Source organism: Corella eumyota, chromosome 7 (assembly GCF_963082875.1).
Source record: "Corella eumyota chromosome 7, kaCorEumy4.1, whole genome shotgun sequence".
NCBI classification, from domain to species: domain Eukaryota; kingdom Metazoa; phylum Chordata; class Ascidiacea; order Phlebobranchia; family Corellidae; genus Corella; species Corella eumyota.
The window spans coordinates 277,117-291,686 of NC_137496.1; the positions used below are offsets into that span (position 1 = coordinate 277,117).

A 14,570-nucleotide genomic window follows, 5' to 3' on the forward strand; every position below is an offset into this window, starting at 1 on the left:
TTATTTATAACGTAATTAAAATTTGATTACATTAATTGTTTTCGTATGCAAAATATTTATTAATTAAGCTTGCAAAAACGTTACACATTGCAGTATAAAAGTTAATTTGCATAAAAACAATACACATGACGTCATTCCTGACGTCATTTCACGCAATATTCGACTAAAAAATGAAACTTGAAAAGAAAAAAGAAAAAACAGTAAAATAGTGCAAAAAAAACAAAGAAAAAATAAAGAACTTTTAAAAATAAAAACAAAAATATTATTCTTTATAAATTAAAAATTTAAATTGTTTAAAATTCTGAAAATTTGTGATAAAAAATTAAAAAATTTCTCTGTAAAGAAATAAATATTCCCTCAGTTTAGGAAAATGTTTTGGTGATGAGGATTTCCTTTTTCTTGAAATTTATTTCCCTTCTTCTTTAAACTCTCTCGAAATATGATCTTTTACTTTTGTAGTGACGTCATATTATTCTGCAAAAAAATTAAAAAATATTAATTAACGATGGTAATTAAATGTAAATTATTAATTATCCAGACGTAATTAAATCAAATCTTCTGCAAAAATTAAGCAATAAAATAATCAAATATGTAAATTTTAACTTTATTATAACCTTAAGTTAAAAAGTCAAAAAAAAACAAAAAATCGTGAAATTACAAAAATGTTTAAACCGAAAAATGACGTCACCTTTAACATGTTATTTCTAGAATATTTATGTTTGATATTATTCAACTACGTGGTAATCTTAAACCTCTGAATGTTCAAATGTTAAAACTTTTAACATTTTAAATTACACAAAATTATTCGCGAAACTTCTACTTCTTGAGAAATGTTTAAGATATAATCAGGTTTAAATGAGGTTTAAATGAGCTCCAATTAAACCAACAAACTCGACTTTAAACCAACAATTAGTTTTAAATGATTCCATTTACAAAAATTCTCAACGAAAACATTTACTTCCGTGGATTGTTTTTACAATTGTGCTTATGACGTCACAACCTTGGGTTGTGTTGTGTTAAAGTAGAACAATAAGACAACCCGATTTTACCACTTACGTCACAATAGATTTAAATTCTAGAAAACTTTACCTGATTGAAAAAAATCATTTTATTTTCCGCTTGATCACGTGACATTATTTTCCTCTGTCATAGAAATCGTCGAAATGCTGACGTCACCAACAAACGCTTCGTTGACGTACGACCTATTGTTGCTATTGTTCAAGTTCGGATCGATAACGTCATAAGCTATAACGTCAGACGAGTTATCAGAGTCTATTATGACGTCATCGTTCCCGGGCAGAATGCATTCGCGTTCGTATCCAAGGTTTGAATAGCCGGTCTTTGGCGGAATAGCGGCATCGGGCGGAATATCGGAATTGTGCGGAACCTCCTCGTTCTCGGAGAAGAGCTCCTTTGCGCTCTTAGTGTTGGGGATGGTGATCATGTGCCAGAGGAACCAAAACATGATTCCAAAGAAGATGCAAGCTCCTCCAACGTAACCGATGAAGTCGGAGAAGTTGAATCCTCCGATGATCCCTGCGATCATGAGCGGAACTCCGATAATGAGGAAGATCGCTCCGATGGCGTAGATCGGGATGCACTTTGTGAGGTCACCTTTACGGTTGAAGCAACATAACCGCATGGTGGAGTATTTTTGGTTTAAATAAGATTCTAAAAAGTCAATTTTTAATAAAATTTAAGATTTTTTGCAGGGAATTAATTAAGTTAAATGCTTTCTTTTATAATTCTGTTAACTAAAATATCATCTAAACATTTTAACTGTTTTATACTCCAACCAAAACCTGATAAAAATCCCTGCAACAACCTCTTAATATAACAACAAATATGTTTACAACTAGTTTAAACTTAATTATGATTAATTAAATAATAAACAAACACTGTGATTCACAACTTACTAACACGAACAAATATTTATTGTTATCCTGCAGATTTAATTTATTTGCTGATTTACGGAAATATCTGATTGAATATTTAATGATAAATCGACATATATTAACTTCCACCTTTTTCATCAATTCTCTCAAAATTAAACTTTTTTCTTTTATCGAAACTTAATTTTTGTAATTATCTTTAATTAAGTCAATTAATTAGCTCAAATATTAAAATAAAAACCTGATTTCAAATTAAAATTCCTCATTAAAATACTTGCGCGATTTTCATTAAAATGTTGCCATTATTCGACAAGAAATGTAGAATTGTTTTACAATTACGTCATGCCCACGTGATCTTAACTAAAACGTCATAATTAAAGTCACGTGATTTAATTTCGAAATAAAATTTAAATAACGGAATTTTTTATAAAAATTTAGGAAAAAAAACAGAAGTTAAATACCCGAACAATTTCTCAGTTCAGTAAAAACCGGTTTTATTTTTATTTAAATCGTTACTTAAAGGATTTAGTTTATTTTTGGCAATTTCCCCAGAAATCATAAAGTTTTATGACAGAAATTAGTTGAATGACATTTAATTTATTTGGAATTTTTAACCGGCAGCATAATAATTTAAACTTAACCTTAAGTCTCAAGTTTAAATCTAGGTGCTGACAAGATTTATTTTTGCACACCGAATAATTTCAACAAATATTCCTTACTTAAACAACTTTAAACTAAAAACTTTAAAATTTACCCGAATTATCATTTAACGAATGACATTCTCACATCCATATAAAGGTTACGAAATAACTATAAACCCATATAAGCCCTGGTAACAAACCGAAAAAACCATCAAAAAACCCAAACTAAACCGAAAGTAGGTTGATTATAAATAACTTTATGTCGCCAATAATTAATAAATCGTGTTTTAAATATTGTGGTAACATAACAACATGATCTATTATTCATAATTGCTTTTTAAACATTTAAGACGGTTTACATAATTCATTAGACAAGTCGTTTCAGCACAAAAATTTTTAAATTGCGAGTTGTACAATTTTCATTTAAATAATAAAAACAACAAATATTTAAATTTTGCACTTAAAGTTGACCTTATAATATAAAGTTGACCCTATAATAATATTTAAATTATTTTAACATTTTACAAAACTTTTATATAGAAGCTACATCTAATTGCAATTCATAGTTTCCATGCAATAATTTAATTAATTTTTATTTTCTTTGCATATTGTTCTAAATACAGCTTAAAACTAGATTGAAATACTATATATAACTACATAATATTACCCTTTAAAGCAATTCTATTCTTTATTAGGCAATTATTAAAATATAAAATATCATATTTCGATCTTTTAGACTCTCAATATTTTCCTCAATAAGTAAATTAAACAAAATAATTTCTATTGAAACCGATGCTTATGAATAGGAAATAATTGTGACATCATGTCAATAAATAGTAAGCCTATGTGACGTCATTTCCCTTTACAATAAACCTTTAAATTTATCATCTTTATTTGTTTACAAAATTAAAATACAACCAGCAGCAATATTAAATTTAAAAATATTTGGATAAAAATTTAAACATTCGCAAAACGCAAATTTAAGCCAAGTTCCATATTTCACCATTAAATCTATTTCTTGCATATTTTTTAAAAGTTATTTCGCCAAAGAAAATAAAAACCTAAAACCTTACAAAATATGACGAAATAAATTTATCCTTAGCCCAAGATTGCAACTTTATATCGTCATTTAATTAAACTTACACCTTCATTATTACGACATAGTTAATATTACAACTCACAAGACGCGTTAAACCTTTTTAATTATTTATAGAAACGTTTAAAAATTAACCAACCCTATATTTAAGATCTTAGATCATACTTTATTAAAAACCAAAATTTATTAAAACCAGAAATTTAAAATATTGTCCTCAAATTGTGACAAAAAATATAAAAAACACCTTAAAATTACAAATAAATCAAATTTATTCTATAAAAATAAACTTTCTATTCTGTTAACTGAACCTTCTATGACATCACAATCTCTAATACAACCAATTTCTGTTTGTCATCAATGCCCTTTGTAAGACCCACAATCCAGCCTAACCCATTCTTTGTTACGTCACACTTCGCTATTTGTTATGGTCTATTGAATTACACGGTTATATATGAAGCTATATTGACTTAGGCTTTTTATACTTTTAGGCCTAAAAACAAGGTTTAAATGGTTAAGTACACACCTATTACAACACTTTATATAGGAACAAGTTTATAGAATAATAAAACTTTTAACCGTTCTTTTATAATGGCGATAAAATTTAACAAAAACACGATTTTTTACCAGAGTAAAATTACTTTTTGGTCTAAAAATAGATAATTTTAACAACATTTCAACTGATTTATATTCTAGGCATATAAATAACGAACTACAGCGTTCTTAAACTAAATAATCAATTATTTATTTCCACTTTTAAGCTTAAAACCAGTTTTAAACAAAATTTAAACCACATCTATTTCATTGTAACTCAAATTTTAAGTTAAAGAGCTTGAATTTTAAAACTTTGTATATTTTACCGCATTTAATCTTACTCAATCTTTGAATCAGACCTATATATAGTTGGATACACTTTCTTAATAATTTAAAACACTTGCACCGCATAAGAAGAGTGAACGAAGAAGCCCTGAGGGTAGAAAACTTATTTATTTTCCGTTTAACCGGCAGCAATTACACGAGGAATGTTTATGACCAGACAATTACATACTTTTAAACACAAGAGGTCGTTGGTTCGATTCCCACTGCTTACATATTATATTAGCTTTAAATTTTAGCAAAATTAAAATCTAAGCTTTAAAACGTAAACAATTGTTTTAAATATTTTTTAATTAAAATCAAAACTTTTTTTAAAATAAATATAATTAATTGAGAAACAATAATATTATTGTAAGATTTTGATTAAGAGAAAGTTAGTTGTTGTTGTTAAATAAATAAAAACAAATATTAAACAAATTTAAATTAAAAATTTCAATAATGTATTTAAAATAAAATTTTATCTAGTTGAATAAGGTAGTTTGGCAGACGCTTGTATTTGAACTTGAAACCTTTAGTACTGCTTCAAAATCAGCGTATTATTTATACATCTTGTTTTAATTTTTTGGGTAGTAACAAAGCGCTGAAGAGGTAACTTTAATTGTTAATAATAAGTTAATTATAAAGCAAAGTTATGACGTCACAATGGCACATAAACATCATGACGTCATAAAAAATACGATGACGTCAGTCCATCTCTCTGACCATCCCGTTTCTCAAGATTCCATAACCTTTGACCCAGGCTTGCAGAACTTTTGAGTTAGATTCAAGATTAAGATTTTCACTGATCACGTGCAACATTACTGGAGCCAAATACTAAACAAAACTAGAATATAACAACCTGCTACAGTAGGGATTGAACTTGGGACCTTATCAAGACACAAATGTCCCAATATTAGGAATATTAAAGCATTAATATTCATACAAACTTAATGCAAACCGGTTACATTTAATAACCACTGCGCCGCTGCGCCACCTTACGGTTGGTAAAACCCCGAAAATAATTACCTCTAAATCTGCAGGATCGACTTTCGCATCTCTGTGGATCTCCCCAGCTTTCTTTAAGAATTCTTTTAACTTCTCGGGTTCGTCCAAAACTTTGATAAACGTCGTGATTGAAGTCACTACCCTGTGTGACGTAACAAATAGTTTTAAACAATGACATTACTACATGATGACGTCACCCATTTTAAATATGACCTACCATGCCACCCAATAATGACGTCATAACTAATTGCAAAGTATTTACTTTCTGAATCAAGAATTAGAGATAATGACGTCATTACTAATTCGATTATGACGTTACCTGACCACATGGGAGCAAAGTTTTTGATTTTGTTCCAGAATTTCCATGGTTAAACATATTTCTTTATCGAACTTCATGTCGTAGAATAAAGAGCGGAGATGGGGAACGTCGTTGAATAATCTAATTATATTAAATTTTTATTTCATTGATTTGATAGTGTGGCATTTATTAATTTTTAAAACTTGTTTTATGATTATAATGGTATCCATGGAAACAAGTTTACCTTTGAAAGATTAAAAGTCCCAACTTCTTGGATCCAAGTTTTCTTAAACTGCTCCAAGATTCGCGCAAAAGTTCGATCTCATTTTCAGTTAAACCCATTGTTAATGTTACTTATTTTAATATCCTTAAAAATCTACAAGTTAAATTACTTCGCCTAACTGCTTAAGAAGTATCTAAATAATTACAACAGAACTTTGAGATGGGCTTCAAATTTTGACAAAGAAATATTTGTATGTGATAGCTATCAGTAAAAGTCCTTCAATAAAGTGATAAAAGCCAGAGCAATTGTTTGCTTGGTATATATTGACATAATCTTGTTCGACTTTAAACCGATAAATTATAATGAGCATTCGTGTTGGATGATTAACAACGTTCTGAATGTTTCTAAATTCTGTTTTATTCCAAACTTTTGCTTTAAAATGTCCCTAAAGTTTAAGTATATATAAATTGCAACTTTAATAACTTTTTATTACTGTATTTTTAACCAACTTTAGTTTTACTGACAGCTTGAACCTACAAACTCTTGTCCAAAACTTAATTTTACTCAAAATCTCGTTCTAGAAAACCTAATTTGATCTGATAGTATGAATAAAAACATCGATATTTTATCGATTCTCGGGGCTGCCTTTTTCCATCAACCTCTCACGCAAAATATTTAAAAATAAATTTAAACAAATGTCGATGGTCTTTAAACTTTAACAAGTTTCAATGAAAACTCACTTTTATATACTTAAGGTGTACGTGCTGAAGTGAACGCGCGATATGTACGATTATGAGCTAATAATGAAATTATGTGACGTCACTAAGTCCTTGAATTACCACAAACAAGTAAACAAAGGAATTAATATCAAGTTAATGACAATGCACAAATTTCGAAGTGATTGTGACATTATAAAAGAAATCTTTAAAAAGGCCAAGAAAGAAAATAAACCCAAATTACAAAATTCCTGACCGTCCCTCAGCGGAACGAAACTGGACCGAACGCACGTTCTTAGTTGTGACGTCATAAGTCTTAAAGTTCCGCGACAAAACAGTTAAAGAATTAAAACAAAAACAATGTAAATAGATCCGCAATTCAGTCACGTTCGTTACAGTGACGTCATAAAGAATTCTTTGTTAATTAAATATACGTCAGCAGCGGGGATCAAACTTACAACCTTAGATTTTAGTGTTAAGTGTATAAATTAATCTGTTTATTAAATTACAAATAGAAATAAATAACGATTTATTCTAAATAATGAAAACAAGTTAAGGCAATAAGTTAAATATTTTGTTAGATATTGTGGTAAAGATTCTAATCATTTTACTCCATGTATAAGTTAACTGAATAATATTATAAACAAAAAGAACTTTGCCAAACACTTTTTAGATTTTTTGTAAACTTTTTTTCTTTCGTTCAGTCGCTTTTTCGATTTGCTTTTTAATTTCCTAAATTCAAATATTAAAGATTATTTTAAAAGTTCTGCACAGACTTTGGGTTTGATTCCGACTGAGGGCAAGTTAGATTTACTTGATAACCTCGATGTAAGTGTTAACGTTAAAAATTATTTTTTAGCCAAATTTTTTCTTATTTTTTCAATTCTTCTTTTCTTTCTCTCAGTTGCCTTCCCAATTTGTTCATATATTTCCTAAAATTAAATAACAAAACTAATTATAAATTAATTAATTAAATATTGGCATTTAAGAAATATTATAAAAAAGGTCAAGGGTTTGATTCCCACTTCTGGTATTCTAAAGTTGCAACTTTATAGTTGCCCAAAATAAATTAAGAATAAAACTTTTTGAAATTAAAATACACCAAGTAACCTTATCTTGATTACCTTAATGTGGCTGATAACGTTGAAATACATGAGATCATTTAATTTATCAAAATCTGAAGCCTCATACTCAAACTTATTCGTTTCATATTTTCCTCCCTCTCCAAACACCGGGAAATCGTTGAATTTTCCTTCTTAAAACAAACTTAAGTTAACCAAAAGTACAAAGTGGTGACGTCATAACAAGATGACGTCATAACTAACCAGTAGTAGAAGGTTGGGGTCGTCTAGGTTTGTAGTTGTCGAGTTGTTTAAACTTTTGATTGGACAACGTGAACCACATGACGGTCGGACAATCGTCACAAGTCGATTCGTACACGAGCAATTCCTCGGGGGACGAGTTGACCAACTCTTGGAAGTCGACCTCGGGGAACTTGAGGCCCTCCGTCCAAGATTCCTTCGCGACTTTACACAGCACCTTACAGAATTCAATTACCTTAATTAGTTCCCTGGAGAGCTGACGTCATATTCAAACAACTTACGTCATAAAGAAAATAATCATCAGAAGAATAAAATGAAAAATCGAAGACAATGAGAAGATCAGTTTGGCGTTGGGGACGCAACAAACTTCTTGCAAAAACATTTGATTCTATTCCTGAAATGATTTACTTTTAAAATCGTGTTATTCTGGTTATAATTTCTTGAGTTACCTGAATCAATAATACTAACAACTTTCTCAGAAACTTCAAGTTTGGTCAACTTCTTTTCCCCAAACATTTTCAGAATTGTTTTTTGTTGTTCTGAGGATAAACTCAAATTTTAAATTTTAATCAAAAATTGTCTGTAGATGTACTTACCTCCGGTAGGTGGCGATGTGGAGGGAATAGGGTTAAGTGGAAAGATTGTGACGTCATTTAACATGTTTGTGATGTTGAATATTAATCCTGTTCGACCAATCACATCGTTTCTACCTCGTAAAATATCCGACTCCCTGATTGGTTAAAAATCCACATTAGTTGAAGATAATTAGTACTTGGGCGAAAGGGACTGGGTTTGATTCCCACTGCCAGCATGTTGTAGCATTTTTAATTCTAAGTTCGTTGACCACTATTTCAGTTTAAAAATACCAAAATTCTTACCTCAAGTATTTTTGAATTAAAGAAGGTAATCCAGATATAATGTCAGAGATAATATTCTGTTTGGTGTCTGGTGTATTCTACATTTAAACAACAAGTTACAACAACATTTCCAACCTTTATATTTACTTACCGATCCTTTGAGACTCTCTGTAAAATAAAATAAGTTTAATTATTGTGCATTTAATAAAAGATTTAACGAATATATTACCAGTTACCATCTAAAGTTTACGAACCTAAACAACTGTTAAGTAGTTGAGAATATTCGTTATCTTGTTCGAATAAATCTCGGGCAAGAATGGAGAAAGCGCATCCACAATAACCTAAACAATATTTTGCTGTTAATCCCAATGAGTTTCACCACTGAAAAGATCGAATAATTATAAAATATCGACCTTGGAGGTAGTGAAGCGGGAACTCCGGGCACTTTCTGGCGACAAAACCCCGCTCCCAAACCGAGCCCAGATGCTCCGGGAGGACCGAGATCCCGAGCTGAGGAAATCCGATCTCGTAAGGAGTGTTTTCCATCTTAACTAAAAACAATGACGTTAAGATAAGGTTGCTACGTCACTTATCCAATGATGACGTCATACCCGAGAATTCACAGGTGCTAACGTCATCTTTGACTTGCACGGATGGAAATATCGGAAAGGGGACTTTCCCGTCGTCGATATATTCTCGCATGTTGCTGAGTGTTGTGTTTTTCTAAAGAATTAAATTTGAAGCCAATACAAAATCAAATAAAGTGACAACTTACCTGATCAGCGAGTAAATCACTTCCCAGACGAAATCCCCAGATATCCACGAATGAAACTGGTTGTTTGAATAATCCTTTCTCGTCCTTCATTGAATCGCTTAAAATAATTTAAAACAATGATTCTCTTTCACCATGTTTGATTTTTTATTAGTTTAGGATCATAAGAACAACATGCTAATAGCAAGAATCAAACCCTTAACCTTGGACTTCTTATAAAATGTAACCTATAAGTTAAGAAACTTTCACTTACTAGAATTTTTTAAAAGTTGATAGAGAGAACAAATTGGCGAAGAAGTTTTTATTTACTCCCTTCTTCATCTGATCATAAATCTCATCCTGGTGGTCCAACCCGACGCATCTACTTGCATATAAACTACTTAGGTACCTGAAACATTTAACAAGTTCTAGTAATCGGTGGGAAACCTGCTAACAACCCCTTGCTATTGTTTAACGAATGACATTGTAGGCCAACAGTGGGAATCAAACCCAAGATAGCTCGCTTATTGAACTTCTTACCAGGATGAGCCAGACACAGCTTCAACGTAGGTCAAAGTGTCGGTGACCCCGCTTTCGTTTAGAGCCTCAAAAGCCCCATTCATTGCTATCAGTGCCCTGTACCCCCCTCCCGACCCCGCAACAGAGATTATCGGGGTCTGAAACAAAACTTGGGGTTAGTGTTTGGGTTACAATAAAGTTAAGATTCCATTAGTGGGTACATTCAGTTACAGTGGGGTATAGAGTTTGATTCCCACTGATACCATGAATATAAAGTTTTACTTCTTCAGGAGTTTGGGGTCCTTTATCTTCCCCGAGCAACTTCCGGATCGCTTCAGCCACCAGAGGAAGCCTTTTCTCCCGGAATTTCATCTCAGATTCACAAAGATCCAAACCAAGTCGGAAGTCCGGAGATTTTCTGCAAAAAATTCAAAATTTAAAACTTTTATTTCTTCAGAGTAAAATGTTAAAAGTTAGATTAACCTGGAACATTTTATTAATCGAATTCTTGCTCTTCCGTGAGTTGTAAAACTTATTATTTTCTCCACATTCTGTTCTAGGGGAATTCCCGAAACGTCCAGGCCTACCTCACCCAGGAAATCGTTATTGGTTATGACGTCATGATCATATAAACGAATCTAGAAATATAATAAAACTTTGGTCCGTATTTAAATTATGCTGTCAACAATGAAAACAACTGTCTTACAATAAAAACAATGTTGCAGACAATAAAACAATGTTAAAACAATGATAACGGTTAAAACAATGTTAAAACAATGATAATTGTCCCAACAAAGACAATTGTGTTGCTAACAATGTCAATATTGTAAAACAAACTTACAAGCAGTGGAAATGGTTTTTTAAGTTGATCTTGGTCGATTGTAAACTGAAAAGTTTCGTTCACATAACCGCTCGTTTGGTTCGACTTGACGGTGGTGACGTAGGCTTGTTTGTGACGTGATAATGGACATTCTAACTCGAAGAAGGGGTCAGGGATATCTATGACTAAATAAAAGGATTTTGTTAGGGTTTAAATATTAAAAAAGATACTTTTAAACACCTGGGACCTTAAGTTTGATGCCAACTGCTGGGGGATAGAAATTCAAATACAAATATTTAAAAAAATAAAACTTCTTACTTTTATCCTCAATTTCCGACACAGATATTTGATCAAAGCAAATAATTGTAACTTTGATGACGTAACAAGGCTTGAAACAATCCAACTAAAAAAAAAAATTAAATTCTTGGGAGGTCTGAAAATTTTGAATTTTAAAAATAAATAAAAATACTTTTATTTCCCTGAACTGTTTCTGAAATTTTTCCTCGTATTTTTTAAACAAATCCATTCTCCAAATTTTATCAAATTTATTAGAAATTTAAATTTTAAAACTTATTGTAAGTCTTAGAATTTAAGACAAAGCTTTGCAAACAAGTTAGAAGTAAACAAACAAAAAAACGGAAATTAGTTTTCGTGAATCAGGAGTTGACTCATACAAAAACTTACAGAGACATTTTTGGAGCTAAATAAATCGTGTGTTAGGTCATAATATTACCTAATCACGTGACTTTTAAAAATGTATAAAAATATTAAGTAAAAAAAAACTTTGTATAAAATGTGATTAAAAAAAGCTTTTGTAGGGAATGAGGTCAAGAAAAATCTAATCATAAAAAGTATCGACTCCTAAGGGTGCTCTTATCCAAATAATATGGCAATAACGTATAAAGTATAAGTCTCTAATGTCTAAAATAGGGTTTAACACCCGTTAGAAACGGGCAAAAATAGCAAATCGAATCTACAGACAACATCTATTTATTAATCAAGCACGTTCATCACATAATTATCCCGAAAGTTACACTACACATATACAAAACGGTATTACACGTACACACTACAAAAATCTGGTTTCTAGGTTACATACATAGCGATAAACATAATTACGAGTACATTACACACAAAAAAAAACGTCTTTCGTATATCGACTACATCCTTTATAATGGTATTTAACTGTTAACTAATTCTAAATTAAAATTTGGCAAAGTAAAAATAGGTGTGTGTTTTAGGAACCAAAAAAATATACTAACTGTCAGAAAATAAAATCGCGCAAGAAAAAAACAAAAATGTACAACTGTCAATCCACATTTTTACATCAAAAGGGTTACACTATTAACCCTTATTCTATGAAATTCATAGAATAATACAGTACGACTGAACAGGAAATTAGGCACAGCTTCCACTGGCTCTACATAACAAATAGCGACAATGTTTTACAAGGGCACGCGAAAAATATACAATTGGACCATGTTCAATATAATAACGATTAAATTTAGAGCGTCTAACTGCCTTATGGGCGTTAGACTTGTCCTTGAATAAAGGGGTTAATTTGTTTGTCCCCTTTATAACCTGTATATATTTAAATATACATAAATAAAGTCTCTATGAGTTTTTTCATATCAATAAGTCTTTTGTACGGTGTTTAAACTGCACGGGATGGCAGCGAGTTTGCACTGTTTTGGTTCGCTGAACGAAAGTTATTATTGTACCTGCGAGAAGGGGTTTCTTACGTATTTCTTTTGTTTATCTCATCGATATCAGCTAATTTTGGTTGGAAACGTTTTGTTTTGGGTACCCCAGTGGCCAACATGTGTGTGATTGTCCAAAGCCAAACAGGTTTTCTTGTCGTTCGTCGCGAACCAGCATCAAGTCTGGTTTGTGGCTAGGAAAGCCTTGGCATTGATGGAGATGCTAAGCGCTTTCCTACACTTTTTTATTGAAAATTAAAATATATTTAATGCTTGGTTTAATAGTTCAACTTTTAAATATTTTATCCACAAAACATAATTGTAACATGAATAAATCATGTAAACCCATATATTACATTAACTTCTATCTTTAAACAAGAAGTTTCGGGTTGTTGACATTTAGTTAAATATTAACACGAGGTTAAGAAGATTAGTTTATAATAGAAAGATTAGTTGATGGTAAGTAGGCAGAGCAACTTAATTAAAGATTTAATTTCAATAAATTTCATTTTTCGGTATTGTTTAACGAATGACTTTATAGCCCAACAGTGGGAATCAAACCCAAGACACTGCGCTTACGAAACTTATTATTTTTAAAGAAAAATTTAAAGAATGAAAGTTTTAATTTGCGTTGATGAAAGTGAGAGTTCAGAAGAAGCGTTCACATGTAAGTAGTTAGTGATTGTTACGTCATAATTAGATTAATTGTTGTTGTATTATGACAGGGTATTTGAACAACTTGTACAAACAAGATCATGAGTTTTCCCTCATCCATGTTGGCGATCAACCCCACTTACCCAAGCTTGTATTTTACGGTGAGTTGAAATTTATTTGTTTAATGGGCTTTAGAGATAATCCAGTGTTTCCAAATTGTTTTAGAGAAAGCAGTGTTTCCCTACGAGGAGTTTGAGGAAATTTTACAAAAGTCCAGAAAGAAAATAAATGAGGTCAAGAATCGATTTTTTGAACTGGCAAGAAACGCAAAAGTAATATTTAATTATGAAAACTTAAACTAAGCTTAACGTAAACTTAGATGCAAAAAATATATTTTTAAATTTTGCTATGACATATCAACGATGGGAATCAAACCCATAAATGTTAAATAAAGGCAAAAATATTTGATAAATATAAATAAATTATATTTCAGCACCCGCTTCAAGATGAGCAATACATCAGTGAAATATCGGAACACAACAAAACAGGAGAAGTTATCATCAACTCGGTTACAAAACACGGTTCCAACATGGTTCTACTTGGTACCAGACGCCAGGGAACCGTTCGTAGAACCGTGCTGGGTTCCGTATCTGATTATGTGGTGCACCATAGCACCGTACCAGTTATTATTTATCAACAAGTTTAAATCCTCAAAGTTTTTGTTTTCAGAAAGTTTTTTTTAGAAATTTTGATATTTTTAGTGAAATTGAAATAGTAAAAAGTGTTTAAAATTTTAGATTGATTTGATATTCTTTTTAAATTTCTATTTTATAAAGTTTTCAATGTTTAAATGTTAATTGTATCACTTACAACTATCAGGCTTGTATGTGTTTAATCATAATTTGTTATTCTCGCGTGCTTTATATTACACAAACTAAATATAAACAATATTTAAAAGATTTAAGTAGTTTAAGTACTCTGCGGCGCCCACGTGCGGTCATAGTTTTTAGCAAAAAAAGTGACACAAAATATTTGAAAATCTGACCTGAATTTGCTTGTTGGTGAAATTGGAGGCTTTCTGATTTAATACATATTAGCTTAAACATATTTTAACACATTTTAAACAATATTACCTGGCAAAATAAATAAAACATGCATTAAAATTCAAACTAGCTTAATTAACTAAAATCAAGTTTAAACTGCTTCAACTGATCACAATATCAA

The 14,570-nt window shown here is 30.9% G+C and overlaps 4 protein-coding genes across 4 annotated transcripts; 1 reads left to right on the top strand and 3 right to left on the bottom strand.

The window, feature by feature from the left end:
- Window positions 1–41: 41 nt before the first annotated feature.
- Window positions 42–1,786, bottom strand: LOC145759112 (uncharacterized). The gene is made up of 2 exons (XM_082572865.1): window positions 1,090–1,786; window positions 42–474 (listed from the first exon to the last, which is right to left on the bottom strand). The coding sequence occupies exon 1, from the start codon at window positions 1,640–1,642 to the stop codon at window positions 1,124–1,126; it is 519 nt and encodes a 172-aa protein (XP_082428991.1). The 5' UTR covers window positions 1,643–1,786; the 3' UTR covers window positions 42–474; window positions 1,090–1,123.
- A 2,618-nt stretch (window positions 1,787–4,404) lies between these two features.
- On the bottom strand, window positions 4,405–6,196 carry LOC145759113 (neuroglobin-1-like). The gene is made up of 4 exons (XM_082572866.1): window positions 6,029–6,196; window positions 5,806–5,925; window positions 5,508–5,628; window positions 4,405–5,315 (listed from the first exon to the last, which is right to left on the bottom strand). Exons 1-4 carry the CDS (start codon window positions 6,124–6,126, stop codon window positions 5,187–5,189), a joined length of 468 nt encoding a protein of 155 aa, XP_082428992.1. The 5' UTR covers window positions 6,127–6,196; the 3' UTR covers window positions 4,405–5,186.
- Window positions 6,197–7,214: 1,018 nt separating this feature from the next.
- LOC145759536 (cytosolic phospholipase A2-like) lies at window positions 7,215–11,604 on the bottom strand. The gene is made up of 18 exons (XM_082573379.1): window positions 11,462–11,604; window positions 11,311–11,395; window positions 11,014–11,177; window positions 10,656–10,810; window positions 10,455–10,590; window positions 10,194–10,330; window positions 9,928–10,062; window positions 9,678–9,774; window positions 9,514–9,625; window positions 9,316–9,453; window positions 9,157–9,243; window positions 8,944–9,070; window positions 8,642–8,775; window positions 8,495–8,584; window positions 8,327–8,439; window positions 8,049–8,262; window positions 7,848–7,978; window positions 7,215–7,655 (listed from the first exon to the last, which is right to left on the bottom strand). Exons 1-18 carry the CDS (start codon window positions 11,516–11,518, stop codon window positions 7,572–7,574), a joined length of 2,196 nt encoding a protein of 731 aa, XP_082429505.1. The 5' UTR covers window positions 11,519–11,604; the 3' UTR covers window positions 7,215–7,571.
- Window positions 11,605–13,304: 1,700 nt separating this feature from the next.
- LOC145760588 (universal stress protein YxiE-like) lies at window positions 13,305–14,052 on the top strand. The gene is made up of 4 exons (XM_082574509.1): window positions 13,305–13,359; window positions 13,418–13,507; window positions 13,572–13,678; window positions 13,840–14,052. The coding sequence occupies exons 1-4, from the start codon at window positions 13,305–13,307 to the stop codon at window positions 14,050–14,052; spliced, it is 465 nt and encodes a 154-aa protein (XP_082430635.1).
- The last annotated feature ends 518 nt before the right edge of the window (window positions 14,053–14,570 follow it).

Bases quoted from the DNA above. Each gene is read 5' to 3' on its own strand.
- LOC145759112 (XM_082572865.1), bottom strand. From the start codon at position 1,642: ATGCGGTTATGTTGCTTCAACCGTAAAGGTGACCTCACAAAGTGCATC.
- LOC145759113 (XM_082572866.1), bottom strand. From the start codon at position 6,126: ATGGGTTTAACTGAAAATGAGATCGAACTTTTGCGCGAATCTTGGAGC. The intron at 5,926-6,028 runs GTAAACTTGTTT...TAATATAATTAG, and splicing joins GGACTTTTAATCTTTCAAAG to ATTATTCAACGACGTTCCCC. The intron at 5,629-5,805 runs GTAACGTCATAA...TACGTCACACAG, and splicing joins CTTTGCTCCCATGTGGTCAG to GGTAGTGACTTCAATCACGA.
- LOC145759536 (XM_082573379.1), bottom strand. From the start codon at position 11,518: ATGGATTTGTTTAAAAAATACGAGGAAAAATTTCAGAAACAGTTCAGG. The intron at 10,591-10,655 runs GTTAATCTAACT...AATTTTTTGCAG, and splicing joins CGATTAATAAAATGTTCCAG to AAAATCTCCGGACTTCCGAC. The intron at 7,656-7,847 runs GTAATCAAGATA...ATTTAATTTTAG, and splicing joins ACGTTATCAGCCACATTAAG to GAAATATATGAACAAATTGG.
- LOC145760588 (XM_082574509.1), top strand. From the start codon at position 13,305: ATGAAAGTTTTAATTTGCGTTGATGAAAGTGAGAGTTCAGAAGAAGCG. The intron at 13,508-13,571 runs GTGAGTTGAAAT...AAATTGTTTTAG, and splicing joins ACCCAAGCTTGTATTTTACG to AGAAAGCAGTGTTTCCCTAC. The intron at 13,679-13,839 runs GTAATATTTAAT...ATTATATTTCAG, and splicing joins AACTGGCAAGAAACGCAAAA to CACCCGCTTCAAGATGAGCA.